The sequence below is a fragment of the Melanostigma gelatinosum genome (assembly GCF_949748355.1).
Source record: "Melanostigma gelatinosum genome assembly, chromosome: 13".
In the NCBI taxonomy this organism is placed as follows: domain Eukaryota; kingdom Metazoa; phylum Chordata; class Actinopteri; order Perciformes; family Zoarcidae; genus Melanostigma; species Melanostigma gelatinosum.
The window spans coordinates 10,086,125-10,099,872 of NC_136646.1; the positions used below are offsets into that span (position 1 = coordinate 10,086,125).

Genomic DNA, 13,748 nt, shown 5'->3' on the forward strand with positions numbered 1-13,748 from the left:
CAGTTAGCCATATTATCAAGCACTCCAGTGTGCCTCCTCATCAAACAAACACATTCAAACATGGCTCGAATCACACGTGTCCACCAAATCACTTCAAGTTCTGAAGGTGTACAAATGGATGTCAACCCGAAGGTGAACTGACAAAGATCCATACAGCGAAAATGTACATTTTACATTCAGCTCAAACTTTGTCGAAACTCATTCCAAAGAGTCAAATGCGTGAAATTGTCAAACATTTTCGCAAATTTGCAAAACTGGCGGAAATGGGCGTGGCCTACACAACACGATGCAGCTAAATGTACCGAACAAGTAGCTGTCGAGATTTAAAAAATGCTGATGTAGAGTTTGTGAGCGTAAACCTCCATCAGCAGCAGGAGGCTGTTCATGATGATGCTGGATGCTGCGCCGCTCACCTAAGAAGGCCGAGGGCGAAACTGTGCCATTGCTACGGGAGACCATGACGCTGATGCCCGTCTCGATGAAGGGGACGGAAAAGTCGATGACCTCTGACCTCTCCTCGTTGATGGTCAAGGAGCCGACGGCCATGTGGGCGTTTTTTAACACCACCTGGTAGAGATGGTGGACAAACAAAGAGACGAAGAGCGGCCATCATTCAAACGTCTGTCGGGAAACTTTTTCCCTGAGGAGAAACATTCAAAAAAACAAAATCAAGATAGTTAATAGTTTAAAGAGAAAAAAACCCAGCATTTAAACACAGTCTTAAAAATAGCTCATCGCAGCCATGAGTTCATTTGAGGGTGATTGTGCTGGGAGTCTGAAGGTGGACATTCTCCCATGTCCCGTGCATTTCTTTCTCCATTTTGTTGGTCCTGCTCTCCTTTCTTCTGGACCAATGAGTAAATGTGACTGAGCCTCTTCAGCAATCGAATACATCAGGAATAAATATTAGGTTTCAGTGTCAGCACCTATAATCCAAGAGCAATATCTTCTGTCTAGACCAGGGGTGCCCACACTTTTTCGGCTTGCGAGCTACTTTTAAAATGACCAAGTCAAAATGATCTACCTACATTAAAAATGCTGAATATCTATTTATATATATATACATATATTCTGTATATTTTTGGTCGTTCCCTTACTGTGATGACTTGCACTGAATGGGATTGGCCAGAGTTGCATAGTCCTGACAGTAGCTGCTGGTATCCGCCTCAAGCAGACTTCAAATGATCATCAGTCATGGTGGAACGGTGTATGGACTTAATGTTCTTCATGTGGGAAAAGGCTGACTCACATAAATAAGTAGAGCCGAATAATTCAGTCAAAAAGGGATCACATTTCCTCATGTTTGGGTACTTTTTCCTCTGTGAGAAAACTGTCCATGAGCCCTGGACTTCAGCTGCAGTGTCAAAATCTCATCCTCCACTCCAGACGAGTTCAGGTGAAACAATGTTGCAATTTTTGATGCGAGTGAATCAACCTCAATATCTTCCCGAAATGTGCAGCACATAAGTGTAGCAACTGGCTCGAGTAAAGCAAAGTCTGGAAAGCGTTTGTCAAACCCTGACAGACACTTGTCAATCTGCTCTGTGTAGCGCGCACTGTCAAGTTACGCACACGCCTTCCGTTGCGTCTCCAGTTCTGACGCAAGGTTTTGGACGTTTCCCAAATCATGGCGCTGCAGATTTAGCTTCTTTAGTGGAAATAAATTGGAAGGCTAACTAATTAGCTCGCCGGAGTTTTGCAGTAGCTCGCGCGGTTGACCGCGCATAGTGGTGACCCGTGTGTTAGAAAATCAAGTGGCAAATGCCATGAGGACATCTCTTTTTTTTTTTTAATGGTATGCGATCTACTCGCACTACCTCCGCGATCGACCGGTCGATCGCGATCGACGTATTGGGCACCCCTGGTCTAGACGCATCGCTTCACGGCGAAGTTTAGCAATCATGAAGACAGAATCCATTTCCCCAAAATAACCGCTTTGTCAACCGACCGCTTTGCGGTTCGGCAACAAGCTCATTCCGAGTAAAAGGGGAAAAGGGAAGAGTTATACGTGTATTAAAGCATGCGGCGGATTCAGGCACTCTCTCCGTTAGCTGTCGAAAAGTGTTTTTGGGGGAATGCAGGAAATCAAATGGGACATTAAAGCAGATCGGACAGGTTTGAGGGGGAAAGTACATCTTTTTTTTAAAAGCGGAGGAAGAATTACAATGAGCTAGGGGGAGGAAGGAAAAAGTGGGTTACCTCAGTGGGTCATGGCTGCTTGAAATAGCCGCCCCAATGCCTCTCTCCTTCCTCTACCTGCCTCGCTCCCGTCACTACACAATCTCTACAGCCCTGCAGCACAAAGGGGACTGTCTTACTGAGTTAATAAGGCGTTTGTATCTGTGTGAGTCCAAGCTCTAGTGTGTGTGTGTGTGTGTGCATATGAGTGAGTCATAAAAGGGGAAAAAGACAGAGCGACAGAGAAGCGAGTGAACCTTTGTTCCCCGCCTGTGAAGTGGACCTTTACAGGCGGCGAAGAATATCGCACATCTACTCCGCACATTATCTGCAGTTTTCAAAGTGTTTGTGTCTGCTAGCATGCGTGCATTTGTAACTTTTTCACTCTTGTTTGTTCTGTCAGCATGTAAGTACGGATGTGTGTGTGTGTGTGTGTGTTGGTGCCTGAATGTGCGAATGTCTTCCCGGGGAGGAGAGCGAGTCCATCCAGCAGTGTACTCACTTCCCCTCTCTCTCTCTCTCTCTCTCTCTCTCCACTCGCTCTCTCCATCTCCCTCCTACGACTTGTTCTCTCAGCGTTATGAAAGTGACCCGTGTGGGTGTTATTGAGAATGAGTGAGCGAGGATCTGCGTTTGGGTATGTGTCTCAGCTGGTGTGTGTGTGTGTCTTTATGTGACTGTTCTGGCGAGGCCAAACTCATGTAATCAAGTGTATTGCCTCTAATATTTGAGATTAGGAGTATTAGGGGCAGCACAAGTCAATGCAGCCCATGAAATCTGACACAGACTGCCAGAATCGAGTTGTGGCAAAATGTCGGCCATCTTAAAAGCGTTCATTTGATTTTTATTCTTCCCTTTTTGATCTTTTTTCTTTCTTTTCAAGCGATGCCAAGTTATGCAACGGCCCTCAGTAATCTCTGCGAGTGTGCATAGGCACATCCTACAGGGTGTGTGTGTGTGTCAGCTTTGGTCCATTAAGGGTGAGAGATAGACTGTAGCTTTGGCCTCGTTCCAACTGTAGAAGGACACAGGGTTGGTTGTGTTAGATACAGCAGATACAGCAGATATACGGCGTGTGTGTGTGTGTGTGTGTGTGGAGAGATGAAGTGACATTACGAATGTGTCCTCTCTGTCCACACATAGAAACAGTCTGGGTGTGTGTGCCTGTCTGTGTCCATGTGTCCGCATTCACGCATGGATTCTTTTATTCCTGTCATCGTTCATGCATAAGTGTCCCTTGTCTGTGTGTGTGTGTGTGTGTGTGTGTGTGTGTGTGCGCGCGCGCGTGCATGCGTGCGCGTGCGCATGATCCATCCTCCTAATGACCATTCATCTGCGGCGGTGAGGAGGCGGCGGCACATTCCGGCTCTTTTAGTCCGGAGGAATGCGTTTATTACAGGTGACCACACTTCCAGCTCAGTGCCCACTGAAGGCACTTAACTGGCTTTATGTAACAGATTAAACAGGTCAGTTCAATATAAATTGAAGAGCAAAACTTTAGAAATAGACACGCCACCTTGACTGTGACTTCTGAAGGTTGCTCAAACTTCGGCCGTCCACACAAAGAGACGCAGAGCGTGTCGTCAACCTGCGGCCTTTGGGCTCCTATCGATCCGTTCGTCCTATTTGCTTCCTTAAATAATAGCCAAAGTCAGACGGCACGGCTGTGGGTTTGAGCACGAGAACCGACAGCGACATTACCTCGGGACCAATGTCGATTAGGGGATTAGGTTTGCTGGCTGAACTGCACGCACCCTTGGGTGAGGTGCTTAGCCCATCTGACGTAAAGTGTTGGGCCTGTTGGGCTGAGGGTTGACCCGGAAAGGAAAGCTCATAACTCGAGGTTTGCAAACACACTTCGTGGAGGAAACGGACCCTTCCGAGAGCTCCAAGGGAAGCTAAATATAGCACAGTTCATCGGGCAAAAAAAAAAAAAAAAAGAAGAGTATCACAGACTGGAACTCTGTCTGCCCTTTGACCTTTTCTTCTTCCTCATCTCAAACACCTATGAACACACGGCTTTGTCTTGTTTGCAGTGTTAAAGCTGTCTAACTGTAAAATGTGCACTTCAGATGCCAGATGTAAAAAAAAAGATTATTTGCAGACGATACAAATTTGATTTTGAAAAAGAAATTGAAACTTTTAAAGCATTTTACTTCAGCAAACTATCTGAATCAAAGATGTTCTTTTGGTAACTGTGTAACACACTTACAACGCAAACTCATGACAAGTGATGCTGAAACTGAAAAGGAGTCTGAAATCAATGAGACGTTTGGGTGTGATGACGATAGACGATAAACCAAGTTGGCAACCACACAGAGATGATATCAGAGCAAAGATCACGTTCACTGATACAACCATACATTAGTGATTGTGTGGAAGTATGGGAAACACATATAAAACAGATCCAAATCAAATGTGTACACTTCAAAAGAGAGCTTATAACAAACTGGTCATGTACTTAAAGACTCTAAAATACATGGACTTGGTGGTAACTGCACAACGTGAAAGTGTCACTGTGATTTGAGATGATGCTGTATGTGTTTTGTTTTTCTGGAATCGTTGTGAGGAACTGAAAATGTGTAGCAGACATTACTAAATACTTTAATGGGCAAATATAAACGTGTCTGATCCGAGCGGTACGTTGCCGTCAGCGTGCAATGTTCACAGTGTTGTGCAATGTTCACAGTGTTTCCCAATGTCCCGTTTTGTTGAGAGTCATTTCAATGTCCTATTTCCCCCAAATTGTTGTTGAACACATTTAAATGTCAACTTCTGCACTGACTGCTGACTGCTCGCTGCCTCGAAGCGATTCTCCTTTCCTTCCCTGGACTCGTTGCCAAATGTGTCTCTCTGACAGCTCAAACGTCTTAACACAGACTTTTAAACGGCAGCAGCATCAATAATGATAAGACGGTGGCGCAACGTGGTGAATTAGGCGAAATCTCCGTTTGCACGCTTTGCCAACAAACTGCACCAATGTGTCATATCCTTTACACACGCACGACCACGGCAAGCACCTTCACTCCTTCACTCGTTGCCCTGCAGGCCTCTGACTGAACATTTAGCAGGTTTGAGTGGGCTGCCGAAATAACAGGAAGACACAGACGTAGCCATAGGAAGACTGACACGCACGAGCTGTCGCCTCACCTCTCCCACCATGCCGTTCCACGTCCCATTGATCTTCTTGCCGTGCTTGCCGTTGGTGACCAGGTAGAGGTCGAAGGTGAGCTTCACCGTCTTGGCAATCTTCTTCAGGATGTCGATGCAGAATCCCTTACAGCAGCGCTTTATGTAGATCCCCGAATCCTTCGTCTGATTGCTGCAGAGACGGACGAACGAGGCGGACAGACGGACAGGAAAACGAGTTCATTAACACGTGTACTTCTGTCGGAATCGGCATGAGCTGCTAATTGTGGTGGTGATTTGGTGGATCTGGCACTGTCACTCCCACACCGACGGAGTGTGAAGTGGTTCTACCTCTGCCTCTGTAAAGCTGTCGTGGGAAATTAACATCATTCGCAGGCAACATTTAGCCTTTTTCCTTTGGTCACTTCTGCAGCAGGTCGTCTGTATCTAATTGTGCCAAGTTCAATCCTCACAATAACCTGAGACTTAACAGAACTGCATTTCTTTTTGACATGCGTCCTTACTCTTGTTCCTGTCTGACACTGATTTGGTATGTCTGAGCTGTAAGTCTCACAGTGTTTTGAGCTGTTTCCGACAGGGTATGGTGTTCCTCATGCAGGTCCCGCTGAGCGGATCCACGTCTTCCACGATGACGAACGGAGCCTCCTCCAGCGTCACGATGGACAGGTGGTCGTCCTCCCTGCTCGCCGCGCCCCCGTACAGTTCGTGGCGAGGCCACACGTGGTACTTCATGGACAGGGAACCGTTCTCCCATTTACCCACCTGCAGAGACACGCGGCAAAAACAAAAAGCTCGTTCAGATCGCCTTAAAAAAAAGATTTCAGTTTTACCAAGGGGGTTAAACGCAATCATGGTTCATCAACTCAATGCTAACAAAAGCAAAAATACAGACATCGAATGAATCACTTGGCAGGAATCTAATTTCCAAAATGAATTCAGGTCAAATGACACACCACAGTGAGTCCAATGCATCAAAAAGGACTTCAGTCAAACTTCAAAGAGCCAAGTGTGGCTGAGAAAGAAAGCCGGAGGTGGAGCTCTTTCAGATGCAGAATGCTGGCTCTTCTGCAGAGGAGCGTCCGGCTGCAGGTCTAGAGGGCACCTCCAGCACATTACGGCTTCACTTCAGTTAGAAAAATGTCCCCGTCACGTGGAACCATACCTGGCGACTCTGCCTGCGCCCTTTCCTCTAGAAGGGCCCACTCGGCCGCTTTCACAGAGACAAAGATGTGGGTGGAAATGGATATGGATCGGCAGCTAATTGGACACACGGTAATGGGAGAGAGAGAGGGTATGGACAGGGAGCCGAGGCGCGAGTGTGTGAAGTCTGGTTTGCACACTCGTTAAATATGTAAATGTACAGGGATGGAGAGAAAGTAAGGGAGGGAGGGAGAGAAGAGGGTTCAAATCAGTCCGGAGGGGAGTAAGCTGGACCTGGACGCCGCGGAGTCTTCACGCTACTTCAAAAAGGTGCAGTGTAGGTACGGTTGTAGGAGCTGGAACTCATTAGGATCCAAGAGAAGTGGTTCAGCTGGACGTCAAGCTAAGAATTAAACATGAGCGAGGGAGCGGAGGGGGGAGGAGGAGGCGGAAGAGAAGAGAGGAGGTGGTGCAGACTGCAAGGGGAGAAAAGAGAGAGAAGCGAGAGGGGAGCGATTCACCTTGTTCTCTGATCAGAGGACAGAATATAGATTAGAGAGGCGGAAGAAAGAGAGAAACACTGAGAATAAAGAACAGGCAGTCGGAGGAGTCAGGCGGCAGGACACAGACACAATGGAGGGGGAGCGGGAGGACCAGCAGGCGGGTGACTTTGCAGGTGGCGCTGAGCATCAAGTTCGTTTGAGGGTGTTGGTTCGGTGTGTGACTCAGGATTAATGTTGCCCCGTCTGCACGACCGACGTCTCCTCCACCTGTACTTAAAGAATGTATTCCTCTAATCCGTTCCTCCATCTGTACAATAGAGCTTTTAACCTTCATATTCAGAGAAAGCTGACTGTGCAGATACAAAGTTTGTATTTTTACTCGGTCACACATGAGCCAGCCGCCCGGCACCACCGCCGTCTTTTAAGTTGCAGATAAACGGAATCCTCAATTACAGACATGCAGACCAACTTGTGAGCGTAACGGATAGACTGTAAACTGTCGTTCCTGTGGATGTGCATTTTCATTTTCATTTGGGAAAAACAAGGTAATAAAGTGTCAGAACGAATCTGTGCAATCGTTTGTCTTGTTTGTTCAGCGCTGCATTACCGAGCACCTGTAGCTCCGTGTGAGAGGTTCAGAGGATCCTTGAATGACATTTGACTACTGGACGACAAAAAACATGTCAGCGCAATGACCTATTTTCCAGTTTCCAGGGGCTGTCGGACAGCGATAATGGCATCCCAAAATACGAGTGTGGAGGATGTTATGGAGGAGGATTTACGGCCGAAGACATGCAGCGGAGAGAGAGAGGCCCGGGCTGCATTCCCTCCAGAGAACTGAGCTGCCGACAGACAACACCAACTGGCGGTGTCTTTACTCAAATGGGCCTCCGATGCCAGCAGAAACAGCATCATCCTGCTGCAACGAATGTCAGCGTGGGCAGTTCCTGTTGGCTGCATGTCGCCGACGCCAATTAACCCCCAGAGAGCCTGTGTGTGCGTTACTATGCGTGAACGTTTTCCTTCTCACTTGGGACAGAAGTGTGCTTCAGGAACTAGAAAAGACAACCAAGACCAGCGGGGGCCAAGCGGGGCAGACGACCATGGAGTGAGTATTTTGGGCTATTATCAGCTGTTCTGTTGAGTTGTCTCTTTGCGAAATGCTGAGTGAATTTATAAGTTGGGCTTTTATTGTGAAAGGTCAAAACAGTGAAGGAGTGAAGCTGTAATGTGATGCTGTTTTTCCGACCATTACCGAGATGCTTTTTAGTGGAAGCCTACGTACCATGAGCAATGTGCAGCACAACATGCGCATCCTATTTGTCCTATCTGAAAGTGGAAGTCTCTACTAACGATGTACAGCATGACCACTTGATGACGACGCTGCACACTCGTCAAATGATATGTAACAGCTTCCCAAACTTTTAAAAACGAACAGACCAGCATTCTTACTACATCATCACTCTGGAGCCCGTGTGCTGCGCCGTGTGTTGCTCAAAGGCACCTTCGCCGAGTTGATAGCATCTAATCAGAGCAGCGCCTGTAAAGCTTGAGGCTTAAAATGCTCAAAAAGTGACAATCAGATGATAAGAGATGCAGATAGACAGACAGATACTCTTGGACCGATCAGGTACAGTACTTACAGGACACCGCTGAGCATAGATGCACACACGCACACACACACACACACACACACACACACACACACACACACACAACTTGCTCCTTCTCCTCTCCTGTGTCTCTCTCACCCTCTCCCACTGCCTCTCCTTGTTGAGCAGAATGATGACCAGCTTGGGGTGCATCTGGTATCCGTCCTCGCTGAACGACAGATTACGCCCCTCGAACGTCACATTCATCAGGTACCTGTAGAGGGAAACATGGAGGAGAGAGAGACAGAGAGACTCATTGAGACGTACATCGCTTCCTGAGAAAAGCCCTCGCATGTTTTATTTGCTCCACGTGTCGATACCATGACGCAGTTTCCCCAAACATTGAAGTTTCACGGTATGTCGATCTATCATTTAAAGCATTGTTGGGGTCTGACCGTACGGCTTCAACATGTGCTGTGAACAAAGAGAGTCAGGCCTTCCCTTTTGCAAGCAAAGGTTTCATCCTGATTGTGGTTTGATGAGCGCAAACCTCCTCTGAAGGAATTTCACATTAGGGTGTGAATTCCCCCCCCCAAAAAACTATGGTTCCTGAAGTCACCTGAATGCACCGCTGCAATCTCATTGGCCGAGAGCCAAGAGACCCCAGGACCCCTGTAGTTCAGCAACCGTTCTACAAAACTCCCTGCAGCTCACACCTCAATGCTTTTTCCCCTTCGACCTCCGGCGTTTTATCTTGTTTACGTGCTTAAAGTACTGTTCATTTTTATAACGAGGTGTATGCTTAACAATCGCCGACACTGACGATCGCTGAGATCGTTGGGGTTGTGTAGAAGTAGCGTGTATTCCATGCTACTGTGATCTGTGTTGAAACAGCCGCAGTGAGATCGAAGCCGCTTCTCATCAGTTCAGGAGGTCAGAACCGCCGGCTGAGACAAAGAGTCGCCGTTCTCTCCCCTGGCTGAGAGAGCAACCTTCAGTACTCCTGCGCGGCGCAGAGGATCGGAATCGCTTGTTTTATTTCATTTTGTTTGGGTTCCTTTCCCTTCTACTAACACACATATAGCTTTGAGCTAATCTAGCTACGTGCGGAACAGCTACCAGCACATGTAGACACCGGGTCTCCTGTGGCTCTCCGCCATTTTGGGTCTCACGCATGAGAGACGTCACCACGTCCCAACTACGTCACACGTCACTGGGCTGTTCCCTCGCTCCCCCCCTTTGCTCATATATACACACACACACACACACACACACACACACACACACACACACACACACACACACACACACACACACACACACACACACACACACACACACACACACACACACACACACACACACAACCCCCCTCTTTTCAATAGTCTGTTGATTTTAGATAGCGTGCTCATGAATGTATAGTTGTTAGTTTAGATATTAGTTGAGTAGATCATTAGTATTAGAACTGAATAAACTGTTATATTTTAAAGAGCAGCTGTCTGATTACTTTGTGCATGCGTATTGTGATAATAACTGTATATGTGGTCTGTGCTCGAACTTAAAAACCTTCACTTGCACTCTGAATGTGTAATAGTACTCAGACTACTGACATTATGAGTGAACACTAATTATGAGACTTAGTTTTATCGTTTGGTTATTGGTCCCTGTTCGCAGGGTGGTGCCCCGTTATTATTAATAATCATAAATAATTGTTACTTACATCAATAATTCTATTGATGTCAAGAATTCAGTTTCTTCGATGCTGATAACCCAAACACGCTCCTTTACGTTCCCAACAGCATTTATCTTTTCAGACAAACCCACGGACATGACCCAAATCCATCATCTGCCGGGAAACAGCTATCGGCCGATGTCTAAGCAGGGTTTTCATAAACAGACCAACGTTCATTCGTCATCAGCTACAAACAGGCAGTTGAGCAAAAACAGCATTTTGAGACTGGACGGAGGAGAAGCATTTTTTTCCGACCATCCCAGGTTCAATGTGTTCACTCCAACTGAAGTGAGTTTGAAGGAGTCGTGCTTCATTTTGGGAAATATGTTTGATACCACATGTCTGTCCATTGAATATGAAGCTACAGCCAGCAGGTTAGCTTAGCGTAAAGGCTGGAAACGGGGGACACAGCTAGCACGGCTCTGCCCAATTACAACAACCCCCCCCCCCCCCCTCTAAAGCTCACCAGCTAACACGTGATACCTTGATTGTTTGATTTGTAAAACATACTCACTCACTGGGAGCTATGTGCTGAACTCTTTCACGGCTGGGAACAGTTGCCAGGCAACCAGCTGAAATCCGAGGAAGTCAGTTGTCCCGGCCAAGAGATAGTTCATAACCCATTGTTTGTTTTTATGAAACGACAATGTCAAAGAAGTACGATGTGTTAATTAGACAGCTTTAGAGGTGCTGGTTGGTGGATTTTGTTACTGTTGGACAGAGCCAGGCTAGCTGTTTCCCCTTGTTTCCAGTCTTTGTGCTAAGCTAAGCTAACGACCCCATGTTTCCTTGGCTGAATGGAGATTTCTGCTTGTCTGCCTGCCAACCTGTCAAGGAAGTGATGCTGACATAAAAAAAACACCGAGCTCCTCCATCCTCATCATCCCGTCCTCATGGCAGCTCAAGTGTCACCAGAATACTGAATATGAAATCACTGCTTGGACTATTTTATTATATAAACATGCCATTTTAAAATAGTTATTTTTAAATTGCAATTTTAAATCAGCAAATACAAACAAAAGCATTAAAAATGAAATATGCATTGTTATTATGTACTTGTTTATCTAGCTGGACACATGGATGACTAGATTAAAAAAGTTGATGACAGCGAGCTCTGGAGAGTCAATGTGCAATGCAGCAAGTACAAACAAGTACGAGCCCATATGATACGGCAACAGCAGCTTGTCAGATCACTGTGTCGGTGTGTGTGTGTGTGTGTGTGTGTGTCTGGCTCTGTGTGTCTGCTTCTGTCGGTGTGTTCTGCTTGCCGCAGAAAGAGAAACGGAAAGAAAGCAGCATTGTTTCTGTCAGGTTATATCATTTCACCTCCCTTCACGTAAACACAACACACACACACACACACACACACACACACACACACACACACACACACACACACACACACACACACACACACACACACACACACACACACACACACACACAGCACTCAACACTGGATTCTCTTGCAGTGATTATGGTGTCTGAGCGTGGGAGTGTGTAAGTGTGTGTATATGAGAACAGGAATGTTTATGTCAGGCGAACTCAAATCACTTCACTGTCATCCCACACCCACACACACAGACACACACACACACACACACACACACTCTTTAACTCTTTCACTTCCTCACCCTTTACTCCCTCTCCTCTCCCCTCTCTCGCTCTCTCTGACTGTTTCCATGGAAACTCTGCCTCAAAACCGCGCACAACATACATATATATATATATATATATATATATATATATATGATATATATATGTAGATGAATATATAAATAACAAAAACAAAGGTGCATGTGTCTGGAGACGTGGTGTGCTGATGGGGTCTGTCAGCAGCGGACTGGGACCAGTATGAGGACACACCATCACCAGCAGAACCAGTCTGTCTTGTTCTTCAGGAGAGCCATGAAGCGCAACCTTACTGCAGCGGCACCTCAACGTTACGCACCTCCTCACTGCTGCACTCAAACATCGTTGTGTTTTACCTTTAACCCCGTCTGACTTGTAAGCCGGAACAGATCCCGGATCAGAACACGAGGCTGAAGCCAAGAGGAAGCCACGCAGAAATATTACAGTCTGATTGAAATGTTTTTTTTTATTTTTATTGTTTCTATGAATAAATGTATCTATCTATGTATCGCATACGTTTCTATGCAGGTCCCATGCACATGGTGTGACTTATGACGCCAGCTTCCTTACTCCATTTCCTGTATTAAATATTGATATTTTCAATGGGCCACGACGAGCAGAATCCTCCAGCATCATGGCGTCTCATGCGGCCCCATGTGTCCGGCTAACCGCCCCGTCCCGTAGAGCCTTGGCACTGACACAAAGTGCACAGAATCTGCTGCATAAATCATGAGCCATTTACAAAATGACATGACGCTGCACCCCCTTTAATCTTTACTAAGCAAGCTATTGTTACGAGCAACAATGTGGGGCCTTTGTGTGCGTCTCCATGTGTGTGTGTGTGTGTGTGTGTGTGTGTGTGTGTGCACGCACGTTGACGGCAGTAACACAGCGAAACGCAAGCATATGTGTGTTGCCATGGCACCCACAACTGCTGTGACTTCCAAGCCAATCTGGTGGGTTACTATGGAAACGGTAATCTCGCAGAGGGTGGGAATATATGAGAGAGAGAGAGAGAGAGAGAGAGAGAGAGAGAGAGAGAGAGAGAGAGAGGATGGATGGTGGGACATATTACGATGAGACTGCAATATGTTGAGTACGTCGCTCAGAGAAACAGGTGAACCCAAACCTACACCCCACTCCTACAGTATGTGTCACGAGATGCCGTTAAGTAACATGCACGCTAAAGAATGCTAGTGTGCACACATCCACCCCACGCACTAAACCCCCGTGTTTAGATATCCTGTCGAACCCGTCAGCTTCCAGCTCATGCGAGTACATCCCAGCCGTACTGTACGGCGGGTGAATTGATATTCAAATAGCAGCAACAGCAGCAGCTGCCTCCACCTGGTGACACTGACTCAACAGTAACAATATCCGCTTCATAAACTGCCGCGTCTTTTTTGCAGACATGTCGATGTAATGTTTTGCCATTATAAATCAGAACAACTTAGTGCCCCACACACACACACACACACACAGAGTCGCCATGCTAACTCCATGGCCTGACACAGATACGTTTTAGCGCATGCTCCGGTGTGAATAATGGAGGAGTTGCGTGAAATATTGATAAGTCAGTTTTAATAAATTAACCCGGACATGAATTTGTCATGAGTTACACTCCTTAGCAATTTCTTGTGGTGCAGTGTACTTATTGGGTTTGTGGAGGAGGAATCTATATGAGAATGATAAGATGCCCCATATGGCCTGACAAAAAAAAATACTGTAGCTTTGCTGCTTGTACACTTGGGGCACACAGTGTGAATGTGAGGGGAGGTGTGAAATTGTTGTGTGTGTGTTTGCACATGTATGCATGTAGTG

At 46.5% G+C, this 13,748-nt stretch overlaps 1 protein-coding gene across 1 annotated transcript in view; it reads right to left on the bottom strand.

Annotated features, from left to right (window-relative positions):
* grin2ba (glutamate receptor, ionotropic, N-methyl D-aspartate 2B-a) overlaps nucleotides 1-13,748 on the bottom strand; it is a gene marked incomplete at both ends in the record, with an annotated part of 104,490 nt that overhangs the window by 15,078 nt on the left and 75,664 nt on the right. The window contains 4 exons of the mRNA XM_079281909.1: nucleotides 414-567; nucleotides 5,329-5,500; nucleotides 5,882-6,090; nucleotides 8,723-8,837. Coding sequence (XP_079138035.1) covers nucleotides 414-567; nucleotides 5,329-5,500; nucleotides 5,882-6,090; nucleotides 8,723-8,837 — 650 coding nt within the window. The remainder of the gene's footprint in view (nucleotides 1-413; nucleotides 568-5,328; nucleotides 5,501-5,881; nucleotides 6,091-8,722; nucleotides 8,838-13,748) is intronic.